At 41.5% G+C, this 14,636-nt stretch overlaps 1 protein-coding gene across 3 annotated transcripts in view; it reads right to left on the bottom strand.

The window, feature by feature from the left end:
• The window catches only part of ARID5B (AT-rich interaction domain 5B), a 254,225-nt gene that overhangs the window by 12,599 nt on the left and 226,990 nt on the right, over positions 1-14,636 (bottom strand). For all 3 annotated transcript variants that reach the window (XM_048505139.1, XM_048505140.1, XM_048505141.1), the window contains one exon: positions 3,393-3,591. In XM_048505139.1, coding sequence (XP_048361096.1) covers positions 3,393-3,591 — 199 coding nt within the window. The remainder of the gene's footprint in view (positions 1-3,392; positions 3,592-14,636) is intronic.

Genomic DNA, 14,636 nt, shown 5'->3' with positions numbered 1-14,636 from the left:
TACCTCACAGGGTGTTTGTTGTGAGGGGGGAAGGGCAAGGAGATTGTAAGCCCCTTTGAGTCTCCTATAGGAGAGAAAGGGGGGGATATAAATCCAAACTCCTACTCCTCCTCATATTCCAGGCCCTCACAGTGAATGCAGATGACAACACAGCCTCCTGCTCTTCCTCTTTGATGGGGGTGGAGAAGAAGAATGCAGGGGAAGCCATAGTCCTAGAGGCGGAGTGGACCTTGGAGCAGGAGAGTGGGCAGCCCCCTGCTCTTCCCAATGCCCTCTTTCACAGGTGGGGGAAAGAGAGCCTAGAGACCCTGGGTGCAGTGCCAGGGTGCCACTCAGGCATGGCAATCGCTAGTGTTTTTTGTGCCCCTGGCAGCCCAGGAAGGCATGTGTGCGCCACCATTTTGCCTGCCCTAGGTAGCAGACCTAGTCACTGAAATAATTTCATTCACAGTTCAATAGTCTCACATAACTGTTTAGAGAACATTTGTATTTTGCCCAGTTTTGTTTTTAAATTATAAAGTTTTGACCTTTTTCTGGCTTCTGAAATTTGTGATGCGATGTGAACAAGCCTAAGAACCGTCAGGCTTGCGCCTACCCGTGCCGCAACAAAAACGAAGACTCTCTGGTTCAGAACAAATTGCAATTTGTTGTGAAGCCTAATTGACGCATGTTAACAAACTGTCCTTTGTTTTCTTGCCTGCAAACCAGAATTCTAAACTATGGTTTAATCCCTCTTTAGAATCTTAGCTCATTAGCAAGAAACAAACTGCTATTTGTTAAACCGTATAACATGGATGTCACAACAAATGGAGGTTAGTTTTAAACCAGAAAGGCTTCAATCTTAGCTTGGTTTGTAAGAGAAGGAGAGAAGGGGAAGGCAACGTGAATCCAACAATTTATAACCTACTTTCATCACAAACAAACCAATGGTTGGTTTGCAATACCCTGCATTATTAATGACAATGAAATCATTGATACCATTGTTCCTCAGAAAGAGAATTAGGAATACTTTTTTTAAAAAAAAGTAGGAAAACATAGGCCATTAGCAACACCGCGGTTAAATGTTTTTAAAAGCATTGTTCTGTTCCTGATAAACTTGGGAGAATCTGATATTAAAAACATCCACATTACAGCCTGACAGGAGAAAATAATTACATTCTTGAGTGGGAAACCCACATAATTGCATTTTATGTTCTTTCTACTCTATTCCCAATCTAAGAACTTGACCTATGACTCACATAAAAAAAAATAATTGCAGTTTAAGAAAGCAGGAAATTTGAGATACCAGACAACAAAAGCAAGGAAGTTCAGACTGACACTCCACTACTCGCTTGTTACATTGCATTTAGCTATTAGGGCACATATGGTTTACAATATGCAATACAACAGAAGAACTCACTGATCTCTGCCCGCTACCCTTCCCTCAGTAAATGACAGGGCAAAAAGGATGGAATGCTTGTCATAACTCTGAATTTCCGTGCTTTCGGCAATCTGTGTTGCAATATTGCAGTGGCTCAGGCAGATCTGTTTACCTCTCTCATGTACATTTCAATCAAGACCATGCCTTTTGAAAACTTGCCTTAGTTTACAATTCAATTTTTGAAAGCTATCAAGAATCTGTTTCAAAGAAATGTTCTCATTGTGAACATGTAAAATGCATCTTCTGATTTAAGTTCAGGTTTTTAAACATCATGCATTCTTTGCTGTAATGGCCTCTCATTGGCAAACTAGCAATGGGCAATCAACCTTGTGCTCAGTCTGGAATTTGGCTTAGTAAGGTAATCTTTACAAAAAACCCTATCTACGCTTAGACCCACGCCAGTTTCGAAACCTGACTTGAACCTTGTGGCTCAATTTGTTTTGCGACGTTTTCCTTATTGAATTTCATGTGACAATTTTTTTTAAAAACGACACTGCCTCCTGAAAGGCTAACTTGCAAACAAAATAGCAATGCTTGCAATATGTGGTTCTGCCACACGGGGGCAATGTCTCCAGAGGATTTTACGATGAAGAAAATAATGTGTAAAAGACAATGAACTGTAGCAGCCTTTCATGTCAAAGGTGATATTGACCTTTGGCTTTACATTTCTTCACTCTTTTTGCATATACCTAGTGCATGTGAATTGATGTGCTCACAGTCTGGATGAAGTAAATTCTTTTTGCTCTTTTGGTTAAACAACATTGTTGTAAAATGTATCATAGAATGGGTAGAAGTGAGAATATGATTACCTGTGACATACAAATATGAAGTTGAATTAGCCCCTCTCTTCCAAACTAGAATTGGTTTACAATCCCAGGTTCTATAGGGAAATCTAACCTGTATAACTGTTTTCATATGTCACAGGTAGCCAAAATTAGTATTAAACCGAGAACTTCTATGCAAGAAGGGAAGGAAAAAGGAAGAAGCCGAATAGTGCCTGTGTGAGCTGACAAGAAACTGGGTTCTTGTTTAATGCTGGCAAAAAGTGTCTGAAAGCATCCTTAGCATTTATGTGTCCTTCTGTAGTTTGAGAAGTCAAAATATCCAGCAAGTATACTTCAGTTTTGAGCAGTGGCGTACCGCTAATGGGAACATGGGGTATCCCATGTCCCCAGATGCACACTGCCAAGCCCCGCCCCTGGCCTCCCTGCAGGCCGGCTCCTGCAGGGAGGCCAAGGCGTGGGGCTCAGCAGTGAGCGGCCCAGGAGCCAGCCTGCTGCCACGGTGCCCTTGAGTCCCACCCTCCCTGCTAGCTCCCTGGCTCCCGTAAGTGGGGCATGGGGAGCTGGGCCGGGGTGTGTGTGCGTGCGGGGAGGTGGTCATGCCCCGGGCGCAATTTAGCCCCAGTACAGCACTGGTTTTGAATAACAGGAGAGAACTAATTCCTGCATTACTTTTTCAATACCAGGCTCTTTACAGAGACACAAATGTACGCAAATATAATTTCAAAATTATTTATTGCAAGATGTCAAGCTGTTTGACTAGGGCCAATGTGTTATGCTGAAATGGGATGTTTCCTGGATAGGTTCTCATTGTACTGAAACATATCCGATTGTGTAAACGCTGCTAGCCATGCTCACAGCACTGTACACATTTACAGTTTGCATCTTGTCTAAATTCCATGCACAGAAGTGTGACCTTACCACGGAATCGTGAAATGCTGCCAGTAAGGGACAGAGGTGGAAGGGCTGTCATGGGAGGGGGGAATCAATGAAAATTGCCCCCCTCCCCTTGTGATCAGGATTGAAGATTCACATCAATAAAAAGTATCATGAAAACTGGCTCCAAAGGTGACGCTTGTTAGAGAAATCTAATTTAGTGGTAGACGTTTCCCCCCGGAATATAGTGTAGTCAAAGCAGAACTGCAAAAACTAAAACACAATTAATTAAAAAAGGAAAGACAAAAGCTAACCTCAGGTGCATCCTGGGACTTCGGTACATTATCTCTTTCTTTTTTGCTCTTTTGGCTTTCATTTTTGATCCGTTTTGTTCCAGACAATTTTGTCTTACTTTCGCTCTCCAGGGGAACATTATCTTGTTTTCGAGGTTTCACAGGCGGTAGTGGCTTATCTTCCTCTCCTTTAATAAATCTTTCATATGGAAGGATTAATCTAAAGAACAAATCACTGATCAGTACTAGAAGTTCTCACCAACAAAGGATAAAAAAAAATGCATTGGCTATAAAAGAGTTCACTGTAATAACTATTTTGTAAAAGAATATTCAGTGTCCAGAGGAAATCTGATCACAAGCTCAGTTGTACCAAACGGCCACTTAACTCAGTGAGTGAGTGCTTCCCATAGTGGGCGATTTCATTGATGACCAGCAACTAACTCAGTTTCACTACCAAATACACAGTTGGCAGGAAATCACAGCCAATCCTGGTCCTCTGAAGGGTGTACCCAGATGACAGAAATGGTTCCCACCTGCTGCCTACGTCCATACTTCAGATTTTAAGATGTACCTGTAAAATACTGTAGTGTAGGCACGACTGTGCTTAAGCTGGAAATGAGGGTTGATAAACAATTGAGCTTCACTCATATATAAGACCTTCACAAAGTTGAATTGGGCCAATTCAGGCCCTGGTTTTGAATTCTAGAAATTATTTCCAAATTAGATTTGGAACTAGACACCTCCTCCGCCCCATCCTAATGTTGCTTCCATGACTCCTGCTATATCCCTCCTCTGGTCCCATTTTCAACCATCTGGACCATTTCAACCATCAGCAAGATACAGGCGTGGTTCCAGTGAAGCTCAAATTAAAAGGCACTCAGGGACATTAAGTCTTCCTATCCTCCTCCTTCCTGGTCACCTTTTCTGAGAAACTGACACTGAAGGTTGTGGGACCGACATGGTCCAAAAGCCACAGATTCTAAGGGGATGCAGGGAAGAGGCAGAGCAGAGCAAAATCACTCCCATCTTCCTATTCCCGTGGTGGCGAACCTTTGGCACTCCAGATGTTATGGACTACAATTCCCATCAGCCCCTGCCAGCATGGCCAAAGGTTCGCCACCACTGTCCTATTCTGTCTGTGGAGTTGCCATTGGTGCAGGAGACTTCTGAGCATATCTTTTGGGAGGTCCCAGGAGATAGGAGGAGAAGGAGGACATGGGGAAGATCTGCACTGGGAAGTGCCTTCTGCTGGCACAGTGATGATGGCATAGTAGAGGGGGCAGGGCTGGAAGAAATTAAACAGGAAGTGCAGCAGGCCTCTCGCCGTTGCACGATCCGTTGCCCGCAACCATATTCTTAATGACTTTCCTATGATAACTGTGGTTATAGGACGAAGGCTATTTCCATTATGCTTTGTTACTTGATGCTGGTGATTTTTCTCAAATGCCAAAATTTTCTCTAATAGGTTTGAATGTTTTGGTAGAGTAAGTTTGGACAGCCCAATCTCGGGGGGTGGGAGTGGGGGAAGGGGTGGGCAGAATCTTGCTGTGAAGTTGCTGCACCCCTGTGCTGGTGTGAGTGCCCATTCTGCCAGCACAAGGGTCAAATACACCAACAGAGGGGCAATTTACCCGGGCGGCTGGGTGCTGTGTGGCTCTGTGGGGACCACCAACAAGTTCACCTCTGCTGGACAGAGGGATTGAGTTGGGACATATGGGGTAAGGCGGTCTCAAAGGTATGAGGGCCCCAGGCCGTGAAGGGCCTTAAAGGTCAATACCAACACCTTGAAGATGATCCGGAATTCCACTGGGAGCTAGTGCAGATGGTGAAGCACAGGAGTGACCTGATCCCTGGCTGAACTGCCCGCAAGAAAGCGAGCCACCTTCAATTTCTGGATCAGCTGCAAGGGAAGGCCCACGTAGAGCGAGTTACAATAGCCTAATCTGGAGGTGACCGTCGTATGGATCTTTTTTGGGCTTCCTGTGCCATGCCTGTCAGCTCTGGATTGGGCGATTAGTGCTTCATCAGGATGCAATGATGAATCCACTGTATCTACTGGGCAAGATATGAGTCTTTCATATGAAAACAAAATGGTGGTGTAAAACTCCCCACCCCACCCCCACACACTATTCTACATAAATCTGTAGCATAAATGTCTTGGGTAACACATATTTTGGTGGTTGAAATTATTCTTCATTCTCTAAGGAAAAGACAAAGGAGGAAAGAGATAGTGGACAAGGCATGGGAAACAAAGAGATTTAATTTTTTTAAAATTATACAACATTAACTCCTAAAGTGCACAAACTGCTTTATAAACAAAGTTTTCATCCACAGTTTAATTCTACAATGTGGCTCTTGATTCTTTAAGGTAAATAACCAATGATGAAAGCAATAACTGGCTTTTCAATCTGAATCTTAACTTTAGTAATAAAAGTTTTATAATGCAATCCACAGGTGATTTAATACATGTCTGCTTGGGAAAAAATTCAGTCTATCTGCTAGACTGAACTTTAATATGGCAAATTTTTTTTAAAGAAATAAATTTCTGTGAAGAGAAATCTATTTCTGCTTTTTAAACATAGCAGCCTGGTCAAATATCAAACTTCCTTAACTGTTGTTTCATAGAAGAGTTCACGGCAGACAACTCTTTTGTTCAGACACAGATTTTTTTAATTGTTCAGAATCAGCTCCAAGCCATGCAGTTTTAATTTAGATACTTTCAGATGTTCAAACACAGTTTGGCTTCAAGAGAGCTGGGATTAACTTGCTTGCGATTTCACATTTTAATAAAATGCAACATAAATTATGTTAAAATGTAAACCTAATTTATGCCATATCAGAAACAAAATTCATTATCTGAGCATGCTCTGACATGGGTATGTGCAGAGAGGCGTGAATAATACTTTCGAGCCCTGAATTTGGCAGCTGGCCAGTAATGAAGCTAAGCAATGTCCACAGGGAATATTGGTCTTCAGATCCCATTACAGACTGAGTTTAAACATGTTACAGCTGCTAAAACTGAAAACTGCACTCTCTCTGTCGATTTAGCAAAATAATACAGACTGACAAATACTTGCTTCCCACTGTATCATTATGTTTATGTAATAAAAAAGAAGCATAACAAGGCAGAATAAGGGGGTGGGGGGGGGAATACAATCTCATTTGTACTTGAAGTGGCAAATTTCACCAGAAAGAAGTCCAAAATATTTGAGGCACACTGTAGCATCTTCCTGGGCAGAGGACATTTAAAGCCAAGGCAATGAGGTTGAGTTTCACAGTGAGCAATATTTACACCTTTTCTACCGTGGGTTAAAATAAAGAAACAGTCTTGACCAAAATACTTTTTTTTTTTAAAAAAAAAACCCGGCAATAGTTGTTAGCATTGCAGAAAAGGTTATTTGACTTTTTCGGTTGCCATGGGAACATGCGGGCCACCAGCAATCTACATATGCTGTCAGTAAATGTTTCAAAAGCTGCTCATAGCTTTAAATTAGGGGATGTTACTAAAAACCTACCACTAGCCCTTTTAAAAGCAAATATTTTGTGCATTGCCTTCTTGGTTTAAGTGGGAATAGGAACAAGGCCAGACTTGATTAAGATTGCTCAACTGCTAGCACTTTCTGAGAAACTATTGTGGCAATTTTAAATATTGTCCACCATAAAGGAGAGAAAGCATTTGGCCTCTCTGCTGTCACAGACACCCCCTCGAACTCATTAAGTCTAGTGATAATTAGGAACCCTGGTTGACGAGCTCAACGTTGGGAATACATTTCCATTTTAGTGATTTTGCACTGAGCTCAGCAGTTGGCAAAGAGACAGCAGTAAAAATACATTTCACATAGCTGGTCGAAGGCCTAGCGCCAACAGCAGGAAATCTGGAATTAAATGTTTCTTGTATCTGGAGAGCGGCATGACTAAGGTAAAAAATGAATCAAAACACAAGGATAGCTTGTTCCAGGGCAGAGGCTTTGCTCGCTTATACAGAAAATGTTCATGCAGCGCTATTTCTCTACAGAAACCAGATTTTTTTTTTTTACAAAAACAAAGTTAACAAGAGTAGGCATGTAACTCATACGTAACTCTATATTGTAAACTTCAGAGGATTAAACACACAGTTTAACACTGTGAACATTTGCCGTTTGACAGAGAAGTTTCCATTTGTTAGAATTTTCAGTGAAATGTTTTCCTCTCTCCTGTTCGCCTGTCATGGTACAATACAATTACCCACAGGATGTGATCTTATCATCTGAGTATTAGAAGCTGTTATAGTACAAGAGCAATAAAGCTTGTGAACATTCAACCCTTGGGTTAATATATCATTACAACATCTCTCCCTCTCTCACTTACTCATACACACACACACATCATATTTTAGTCAAATGTAGGCCAGTATTGCCCAACACAGGAAGAATCCGGTTCTCTGCTTTACAAACAATTTCACATGATACCAACGTGCCTGAAATGAGTAGTTTGTTTCTCCATATTAAGTTGCTGTTAACCCTGCTGGAGATCGGAACCCCTCTCTGTATGAGACAAAAGAGGCATTTCCCAAACATGGACTGCCCCCCGCCCCCGAAAGACCCAAAACGCACAGAGAAATTGACTATTACGTTGGAGAAGAGTTCCCAACAGTGGCTGTGTTTGTCAGAGGGTGATGGATCAGGTTATGGATTCATGAGAAGGATTTCTGCTGAACTAGTGGAGCCGTGCTCATTTAGTTTCACTAATATATTATAATCATCAAGATTCATTCTAAAACATTTACGCACATGGACTTTCCGGGGGTGGGCGGTGTCCCTGCCCTGAGAAACTTACAATATGAATTTCAGCAGGACAGGCAGCGGGGAGAAAGGCGAGGGCATTCTCTTGCAAGTGCATCAGAGCTGGTTATTGGGCTTTGGTGGGGAGTTTTTCCTGACCAACGCTTTCATCATAAACACTATTCAGTCCTTAAGATTAATAAAATGCATTATTTATAGGATAATTAACATAACTAGAATGTGTAAGCACTAGTGTATTAAAGAACAATCCTTTTACAGGCAGCAGATTTCAGAACAGCACGGGGCTATTTTCCCCCCTTGGAATAATACAAGAATAACATTTTCCAGCCCAGAGCAGAAACAGTAGGGAAGTCTTTGCCATCAGCCGAGCTCCTGATTAAATTCAGAGACTGTGAAAAGCAAGATTATCTCTTCCCCCCCCCCCCGCCTGTAAAATAAAGACAACTGTAAAATCAATGCAACTTAGATGAACAAATCAGTATTGTATTAATCCTGATTTACTAAAATGAAAGTGATATTATGTTTAATTGTAGCTCCCCCCCTCCCCCACATTTCTCTTTCAGGAAAAAACACAAGATTTTGCTTGGCTAAACCTTGAATTAAATAATGGTGCCTGCTATGTTGGGTTTTTAGCTTTCTGCGTCCTCTGATGTAATGAAAAATTCAATGTACTTCTCTGCAGCTGAAGTCAGAGGTCATCAAATCTATTACTGTAATGTAAGTAATCTGGCTTTCCGCCAGCCTTTTAAAAAGGAATAGAATGGGGGGCGGGGGGGAGAGAACCATGAAGGCAGATAATTTTATATTTACAAATTCTAAAATCCTCCAGGGACTCTATCTCCTCTCCAACAAAAGGCAGAAACTTCACATTAGAAAAATGTATTTCACAGCATGTCAAATATGTCTTCATCATTAGTATTTCATAAAAGACATTAAAAGAGGGGATCTCTTATACTTCATTAGCCAACATTCCTTCCTCATGCCATGGGAAAATATGGCTCCAAAAAAATTTAAGAGGAAAGAAATGTATAATTGTTTTGTATGCTGTTCCATAACCATGCCAAATAACTACGGTATTCTTTTAAGCCAAACTCTATGGAATAGAAAATAGTGGGGGTAACAACAACAACAACAACAACAACAACAACAACAACAATAATTCCTGTTGCAAGATCTAGATTCGAGTCCAATAGCAACCTCAGAGACCAACAAGATTTTTGGGTTATAAGTTTCTGAAAGTCAAAGCTACTTTTGTCAGAAATAAGCTTATATCAGATGAAGGCAACTTTGACTCTGGAAAGCCTATAACCTGAAAATCTTGTTGGACTCTGAAGGCGCTACTGGACTTGAACCTAGTTCTCGTATTACAGACCAAAAAGACAGTCTTCAATGGGGTTACAAGAATGCACAAAAGGCAAGTAAATAAAAAACTTGAGGAAGACCCTCCCATTTATAATGGTTAACAATGTGCCTTGACTCATAAGTGAAATGGCAGCTGAACCCCCCCTCCCCCCTTCCCCCCAGCTCCCCTCTCTCCCATTCTTATAACATAGCAGCACAGAAACCACACAAGAGGAAAAGGATTGCATGGGAACAACAACAGCATCACACCCACAATGGTCTCTGATGTACTGTAGGTCTTCCCACATGACCCTCACCTCACAAATGCTTCTCACATTCCTCCCATTACTGGATGGTAAACACAGGGCCCAAAATTAAGAACTGGATGTCTACTGAAGTATCACAAAGCTTTAAATATCAGTACGAGAGCATGTCTTGATCAAGAGATCACTGTAGCCAGGGCAAAAAGCTAAGAACTGGTTTTCCCATATTTGTAGCTTTGGGGGGTAAGTATTTCTGCCAGGAGAATGGGACGTTTCATGCATTTGATGAAGCTGGTGCTTGAAGATTTGACTGCCGTAGGCTGCCCTGAACCTGCCTGTTGGGGAAGAGCGGCCTATACAATCCAGAGCTTTTGCCATACGGATCAGTTGCTCTGAACAGAGCTTAAGATCTTCAGCAGGCAAAACCGGTGAGTCAATGTTTTAGCCGTCTTCGGAGTTAAATGAAGATGAAAGAATTTTTATTTGGCAGCTGCATTAACTTGCTCCCTCAGTGATATTGCTGGGTGCAATATAACCCCTAGGCTTTTAAATGAGTCAGAGTGTGTCAGCTGGACCCCAAGACATCTGTTTTCCCAACCAGCATCACTTCTGCCTTTTCAGGATTTAGTTTCAACTTGCTCTGCCTCACACATTCAACCACAGAAGTCAGGCCGTGGTTCAGGAGCTGTACAGCATCACGAGGAAATGTGGATGAAGAAATATAGAGCTAGGTATCATCAACACGTGGCTGACAATATGCTCCCAAACCATGAATGATTTCTCCTCAAAGCTTTACATAGAGATTAAATAGCATAGGAGATAAGACAAGAGTCCTGTGAAACACCAAAGGACAAATCCCACACTGAGGACAATTGGATTTTCAACTCCCTGACTCCTGTCCATAAAGAAAAATTTAAACCAGTCCAAAGCCTTAATCCCTACTTTCTACCTCCACCTGCCTCAACAAGATGTTATGGTCTGAAGTATTTAAGGCAGCTGATAAATCAGAGCAACGGTGAGACACAGCCTTGTCTGTATTCAGAGATCATCCACTAAAGCCACCAGCTCTGTCCTACTGCCCAGCCTGAAGGCCAACTAAAAGAAGACTAGAGCAGATGAGTTAGCCGGGAAGACCTGGTATTTGCTCAGTAACTACCCTCTCTATCATTGTTCCCACAAAGGCCAGACTACATCAGTCTTCTCTAGTGCTAGTTATGAAAGTAATCAATCGATTACCACCCATTTTAGTGACTGAGGAAATGCGCTCTCAGTTGGTGATTGATTTTCTGATGGACACCAAGGACTCACTGATGTGATCCTTCTAGGATTTCAGAACCAGAAATGATAAAGATCCAGAGTATGCGGTTGCTTTCACAGATCCCAAGACCTTCTGACACCCATCATGGTAACTGGATTGAAATGATCTATAAATGGACCAGACAGTGTACTGGACATTTTGAGAGGCTCAACTATATTATAATCACCACCTACCCAATTCAGCCACTTCCACATACAAGCTGCATTGGGCAGTCATAAAAGTGGGCCACACCTTTCAGAGTAGATGCTACTTTATACCATATCAATAACCATATAAACAAGAAGGTTAAAAATGGATTGAAGAATAATGAGCACTTCAAAGCAATCTTCATTTTTGGAGCATGCCTAGCTAAATAAAATCAATTGATAAATGTCTCCACCATGAAAGGCAGTCCAAAATATTAAGGACTAAAGTTTACCACCCTTAAGTATTTCTTGTACTTCCACATACTAGACGATAGGTGTCAAACTTGCGGTTCTCCAGATGTTATGGACCACAGTTCCCATCATCCCCTGCCAGCATCATGCTGGCAGGGGATGATGGGAACTGTAGTCCATAACATCTGAAGGGCCATGAGTTTGACACCTCTGTACTAGACCATTCTTTCTAGTGCAGCGATTCATATAAAATTTTATACTGACCGAGTACATCAGTGAATTCTTGTAGCTCTTGTAATCTTAGTAACTGAGAGCCAGTGTGGTGTAATAGTAAAGAGCAGATGGACTCTAATATGGAGAACCAGGTTTGGTTCCTCACTCCTCCGCATGAGCAGTGGGGTCTTATCTGGTGAACCAGATGTTTCCCCAATCCTACACACAATGACTGGCTGGGTGACCTTGGACCTTGGACATTACAGCAAAGACTGCATTTGCTTCATTTTACCCAAAAGACTGGCACTTGTTCCCAAACAAAGGTCACCTACAGTGCCATCCTAACAAAATTAGTGGGCTTAGAAAGGAGTAACTCTGCTTAGGATAGCACTGGTAATTGTACATTTCAAATGGGTAGTATTTTTCTCTATATTTCTGATTCTGCAAGTAGATTAACAAGGACCTTGATCAACTCATACTCTTGCGCTGATCTAAAGCTGAAATCTAATATTTACATTACTAGTAAAATCAACCTAGGCTGCCTTTGTTTTCAAACAATACCACCTCATTCCTTGTAGAAAGGTCTCCTTTGCTACTTTAAGCAATAGCTTGTACCGGAGCCCAGAGGGAAGGCTGCCAAATACCTCCCAAACCAATGTAAATAGGAAGAGCAACATGAGAAAGGAAGACAAATACAGTTGGATGTTAGTGAACTAGAGATTAGGAACGGCCAGTTCACACTAATATGATGTTTCAGATGACTAGCCTAAAGTAACTGTCGTAATTATGCAAATCGGAAGCAGAGCTACACCCTTCTCTGAAGCCAATGGCTTTAGAAGGATCTGAAGTCAATGGATTTAGAAGGATCTAACACAGCTTATGATTGTGCTGTAAAACAGGTTCAGAGTGGAAGACAAGGCCTTCTTCTGTTGCAGGAGGTGGATGCTGCCCAGATCCAGTTTTTCCGAGACCCCCTTATGACTCTCTTTTTAGCAAGATCTAATCAAAAACGGGATTGCAAGAATTATACTACATGTTCTCTGTTTTCTATGGGGACAGAATTTCTGATGAAAAATGCTCAATGCACATCAACAGTGACTTATTGGAGGGGGGATCATTTTTAGTGCCCTTGTTCCCCTAGCTCAGGGGGGTCCAACTCTGGTGCTTCAGATATCCATGGACTACAATTCCTATCAGCCCCTGCCAGTTGGCCATGCCAGCAGGGGCTGATGGAAATTGTAGACCATGAACATCTGAAGTACCAGAGTTGGACACCCCTGTCCTAGCTGATTCAGTTCCACTTCTTACCTATGTCGGCTGCTTTTGATTCCTCCTCCTTGGATGAGTCGCATGGATAACCCCATCCAATCAAGGACCACATTTGGAATGGAATTACTTAAAAGCCTACCTAACTGAACAGATTTGACTGGGTGACAGCATCTCTGAAGGAAAGATAGAGCAGTCTAAAGCAAATAAAATGAATATTCTCCTAGGAGTGCTCGAAGATGGTCCAGGAAAAAACAGGTATTTTCTGCATGACTGTTTGTGAAATGCAGGGAGTAGTTACAATTCAGCCATAATTCAAACTCTCAGTAATCCAAGGACGAATCCCCCTTCCCCCACAAATTCTATATGCGCTCTCAGATGTTAGGCAATTCTGGGGTAGGTGCATATGTGTAATTTTTGTTCCCCAAGATGTAGAGGGATGGCATAAACTGATTCTTGTGGTCCATTTTTTGAAATTGCTCAGATCATAATCAGGCACCAAGAAGACCCAAGCAAAGGAAGGAAATGCCCTCCTTTTAAACAAAACAAAATACTTCAGGCATTTCTTATGACCACTGGCTTTTATATTGTCTCAAAATTGGAAAACATGCCATGAACAAGTCTTGCACAACACACATACTGTGTTCTCAGACTAAAGAATTAAGAAACTACTTTAAGGGGCAAACAATTACATTCTTCTGTCATCTGATACTTTAATTTTAATATTTTTAGCAGGGGGGGAGGTGGAGAAAAACATGCTTTCAGACTTTTCAATAGTTCTTTTGTTAAAGCATCCATTACTCACATAATTGAAAAGATGTTTGTTCAGCGGCATGCTTGACAGTACAGCTATTTAATCTTAATGATAAAGCCCCAAGGAAAAGAAATAGCAGAAAACCTCTTGTTGTTTATCAAAACTGGGAGGGAGATGAATAAGTCCATTGCTAATAATTGATCTTCAACCTCTCTCACTTGATGGAAAACTAGCGACACCACTCACCAATTGCAAACCTTTTCCGAAAGACAGAATCCCTGGCTGTTTTAAAAACAGGCAACAAGAGATACAAGATCAGAAACTGTTATTTCTTTGAATGTGCTTGTATTGATCTGCTTTTTTTATTATATTTGGGTCTACACAAATGTACCACTAGCAGAGCGGCAGAGGAGTTTGTCACCTTTGTAAATCAATGTTCATTTGTTTCAAGGTGAGCTCTTGCAGGCTTTCAGTACTTCCTGGTACACACCTGTAACACCAGGAATCTCCTGGCCTTCTCAATCCTGGAAGTGATTTTACAACTGTACTTAAAATATTTTTAAAATGAGGTAAGAATTAAAGAATGAACCACATTTTGGCACTAAAAATATACACAGCAGTTTTTTCTGCTGCAAAGAGGGACAAAACAGAGCTAGTATTTGATATGCCAGAATGCATGTCAGTTACACAAATGGTGAACCCCAAAGAAAACAGGTCTCACGCTATAAAGGAAGAACTTGCTGCGACTTTCTCTTTTTATATTATCTCTGCCTCCACCCTCACATTTAATGTTTGACTGCACAAACCACAGTTGGTTTCCGATCTAAACAGGTATCATTGTTATTTGTAGTTTTGTTCTATGTAAGTAATTTTATGACTATGACCTTCACTTTTCTTTAGTTGTGACTAACAGCCAGGCTAAATATATCTGCGTACTTAATAGAAGAATTTG

The sequence above is a fragment of the Sphaerodactylus townsendi genome, linkage group LG08 (genome assembly GCF_021028975.2).
Source record: "Sphaerodactylus townsendi isolate TG3544 linkage group LG08, MPM_Stown_v2.3, whole genome shotgun sequence".
Classification (NCBI taxonomy): Eukaryota; Metazoa; Chordata; class Lepidosauria; order Squamata; family Sphaerodactylidae; genus Sphaerodactylus; species Sphaerodactylus townsendi.
The sequence above is the reverse complement of the archived record's forward strand: the minus strand, read 5'-3'. Positions and strand labels throughout refer to the sequence as shown.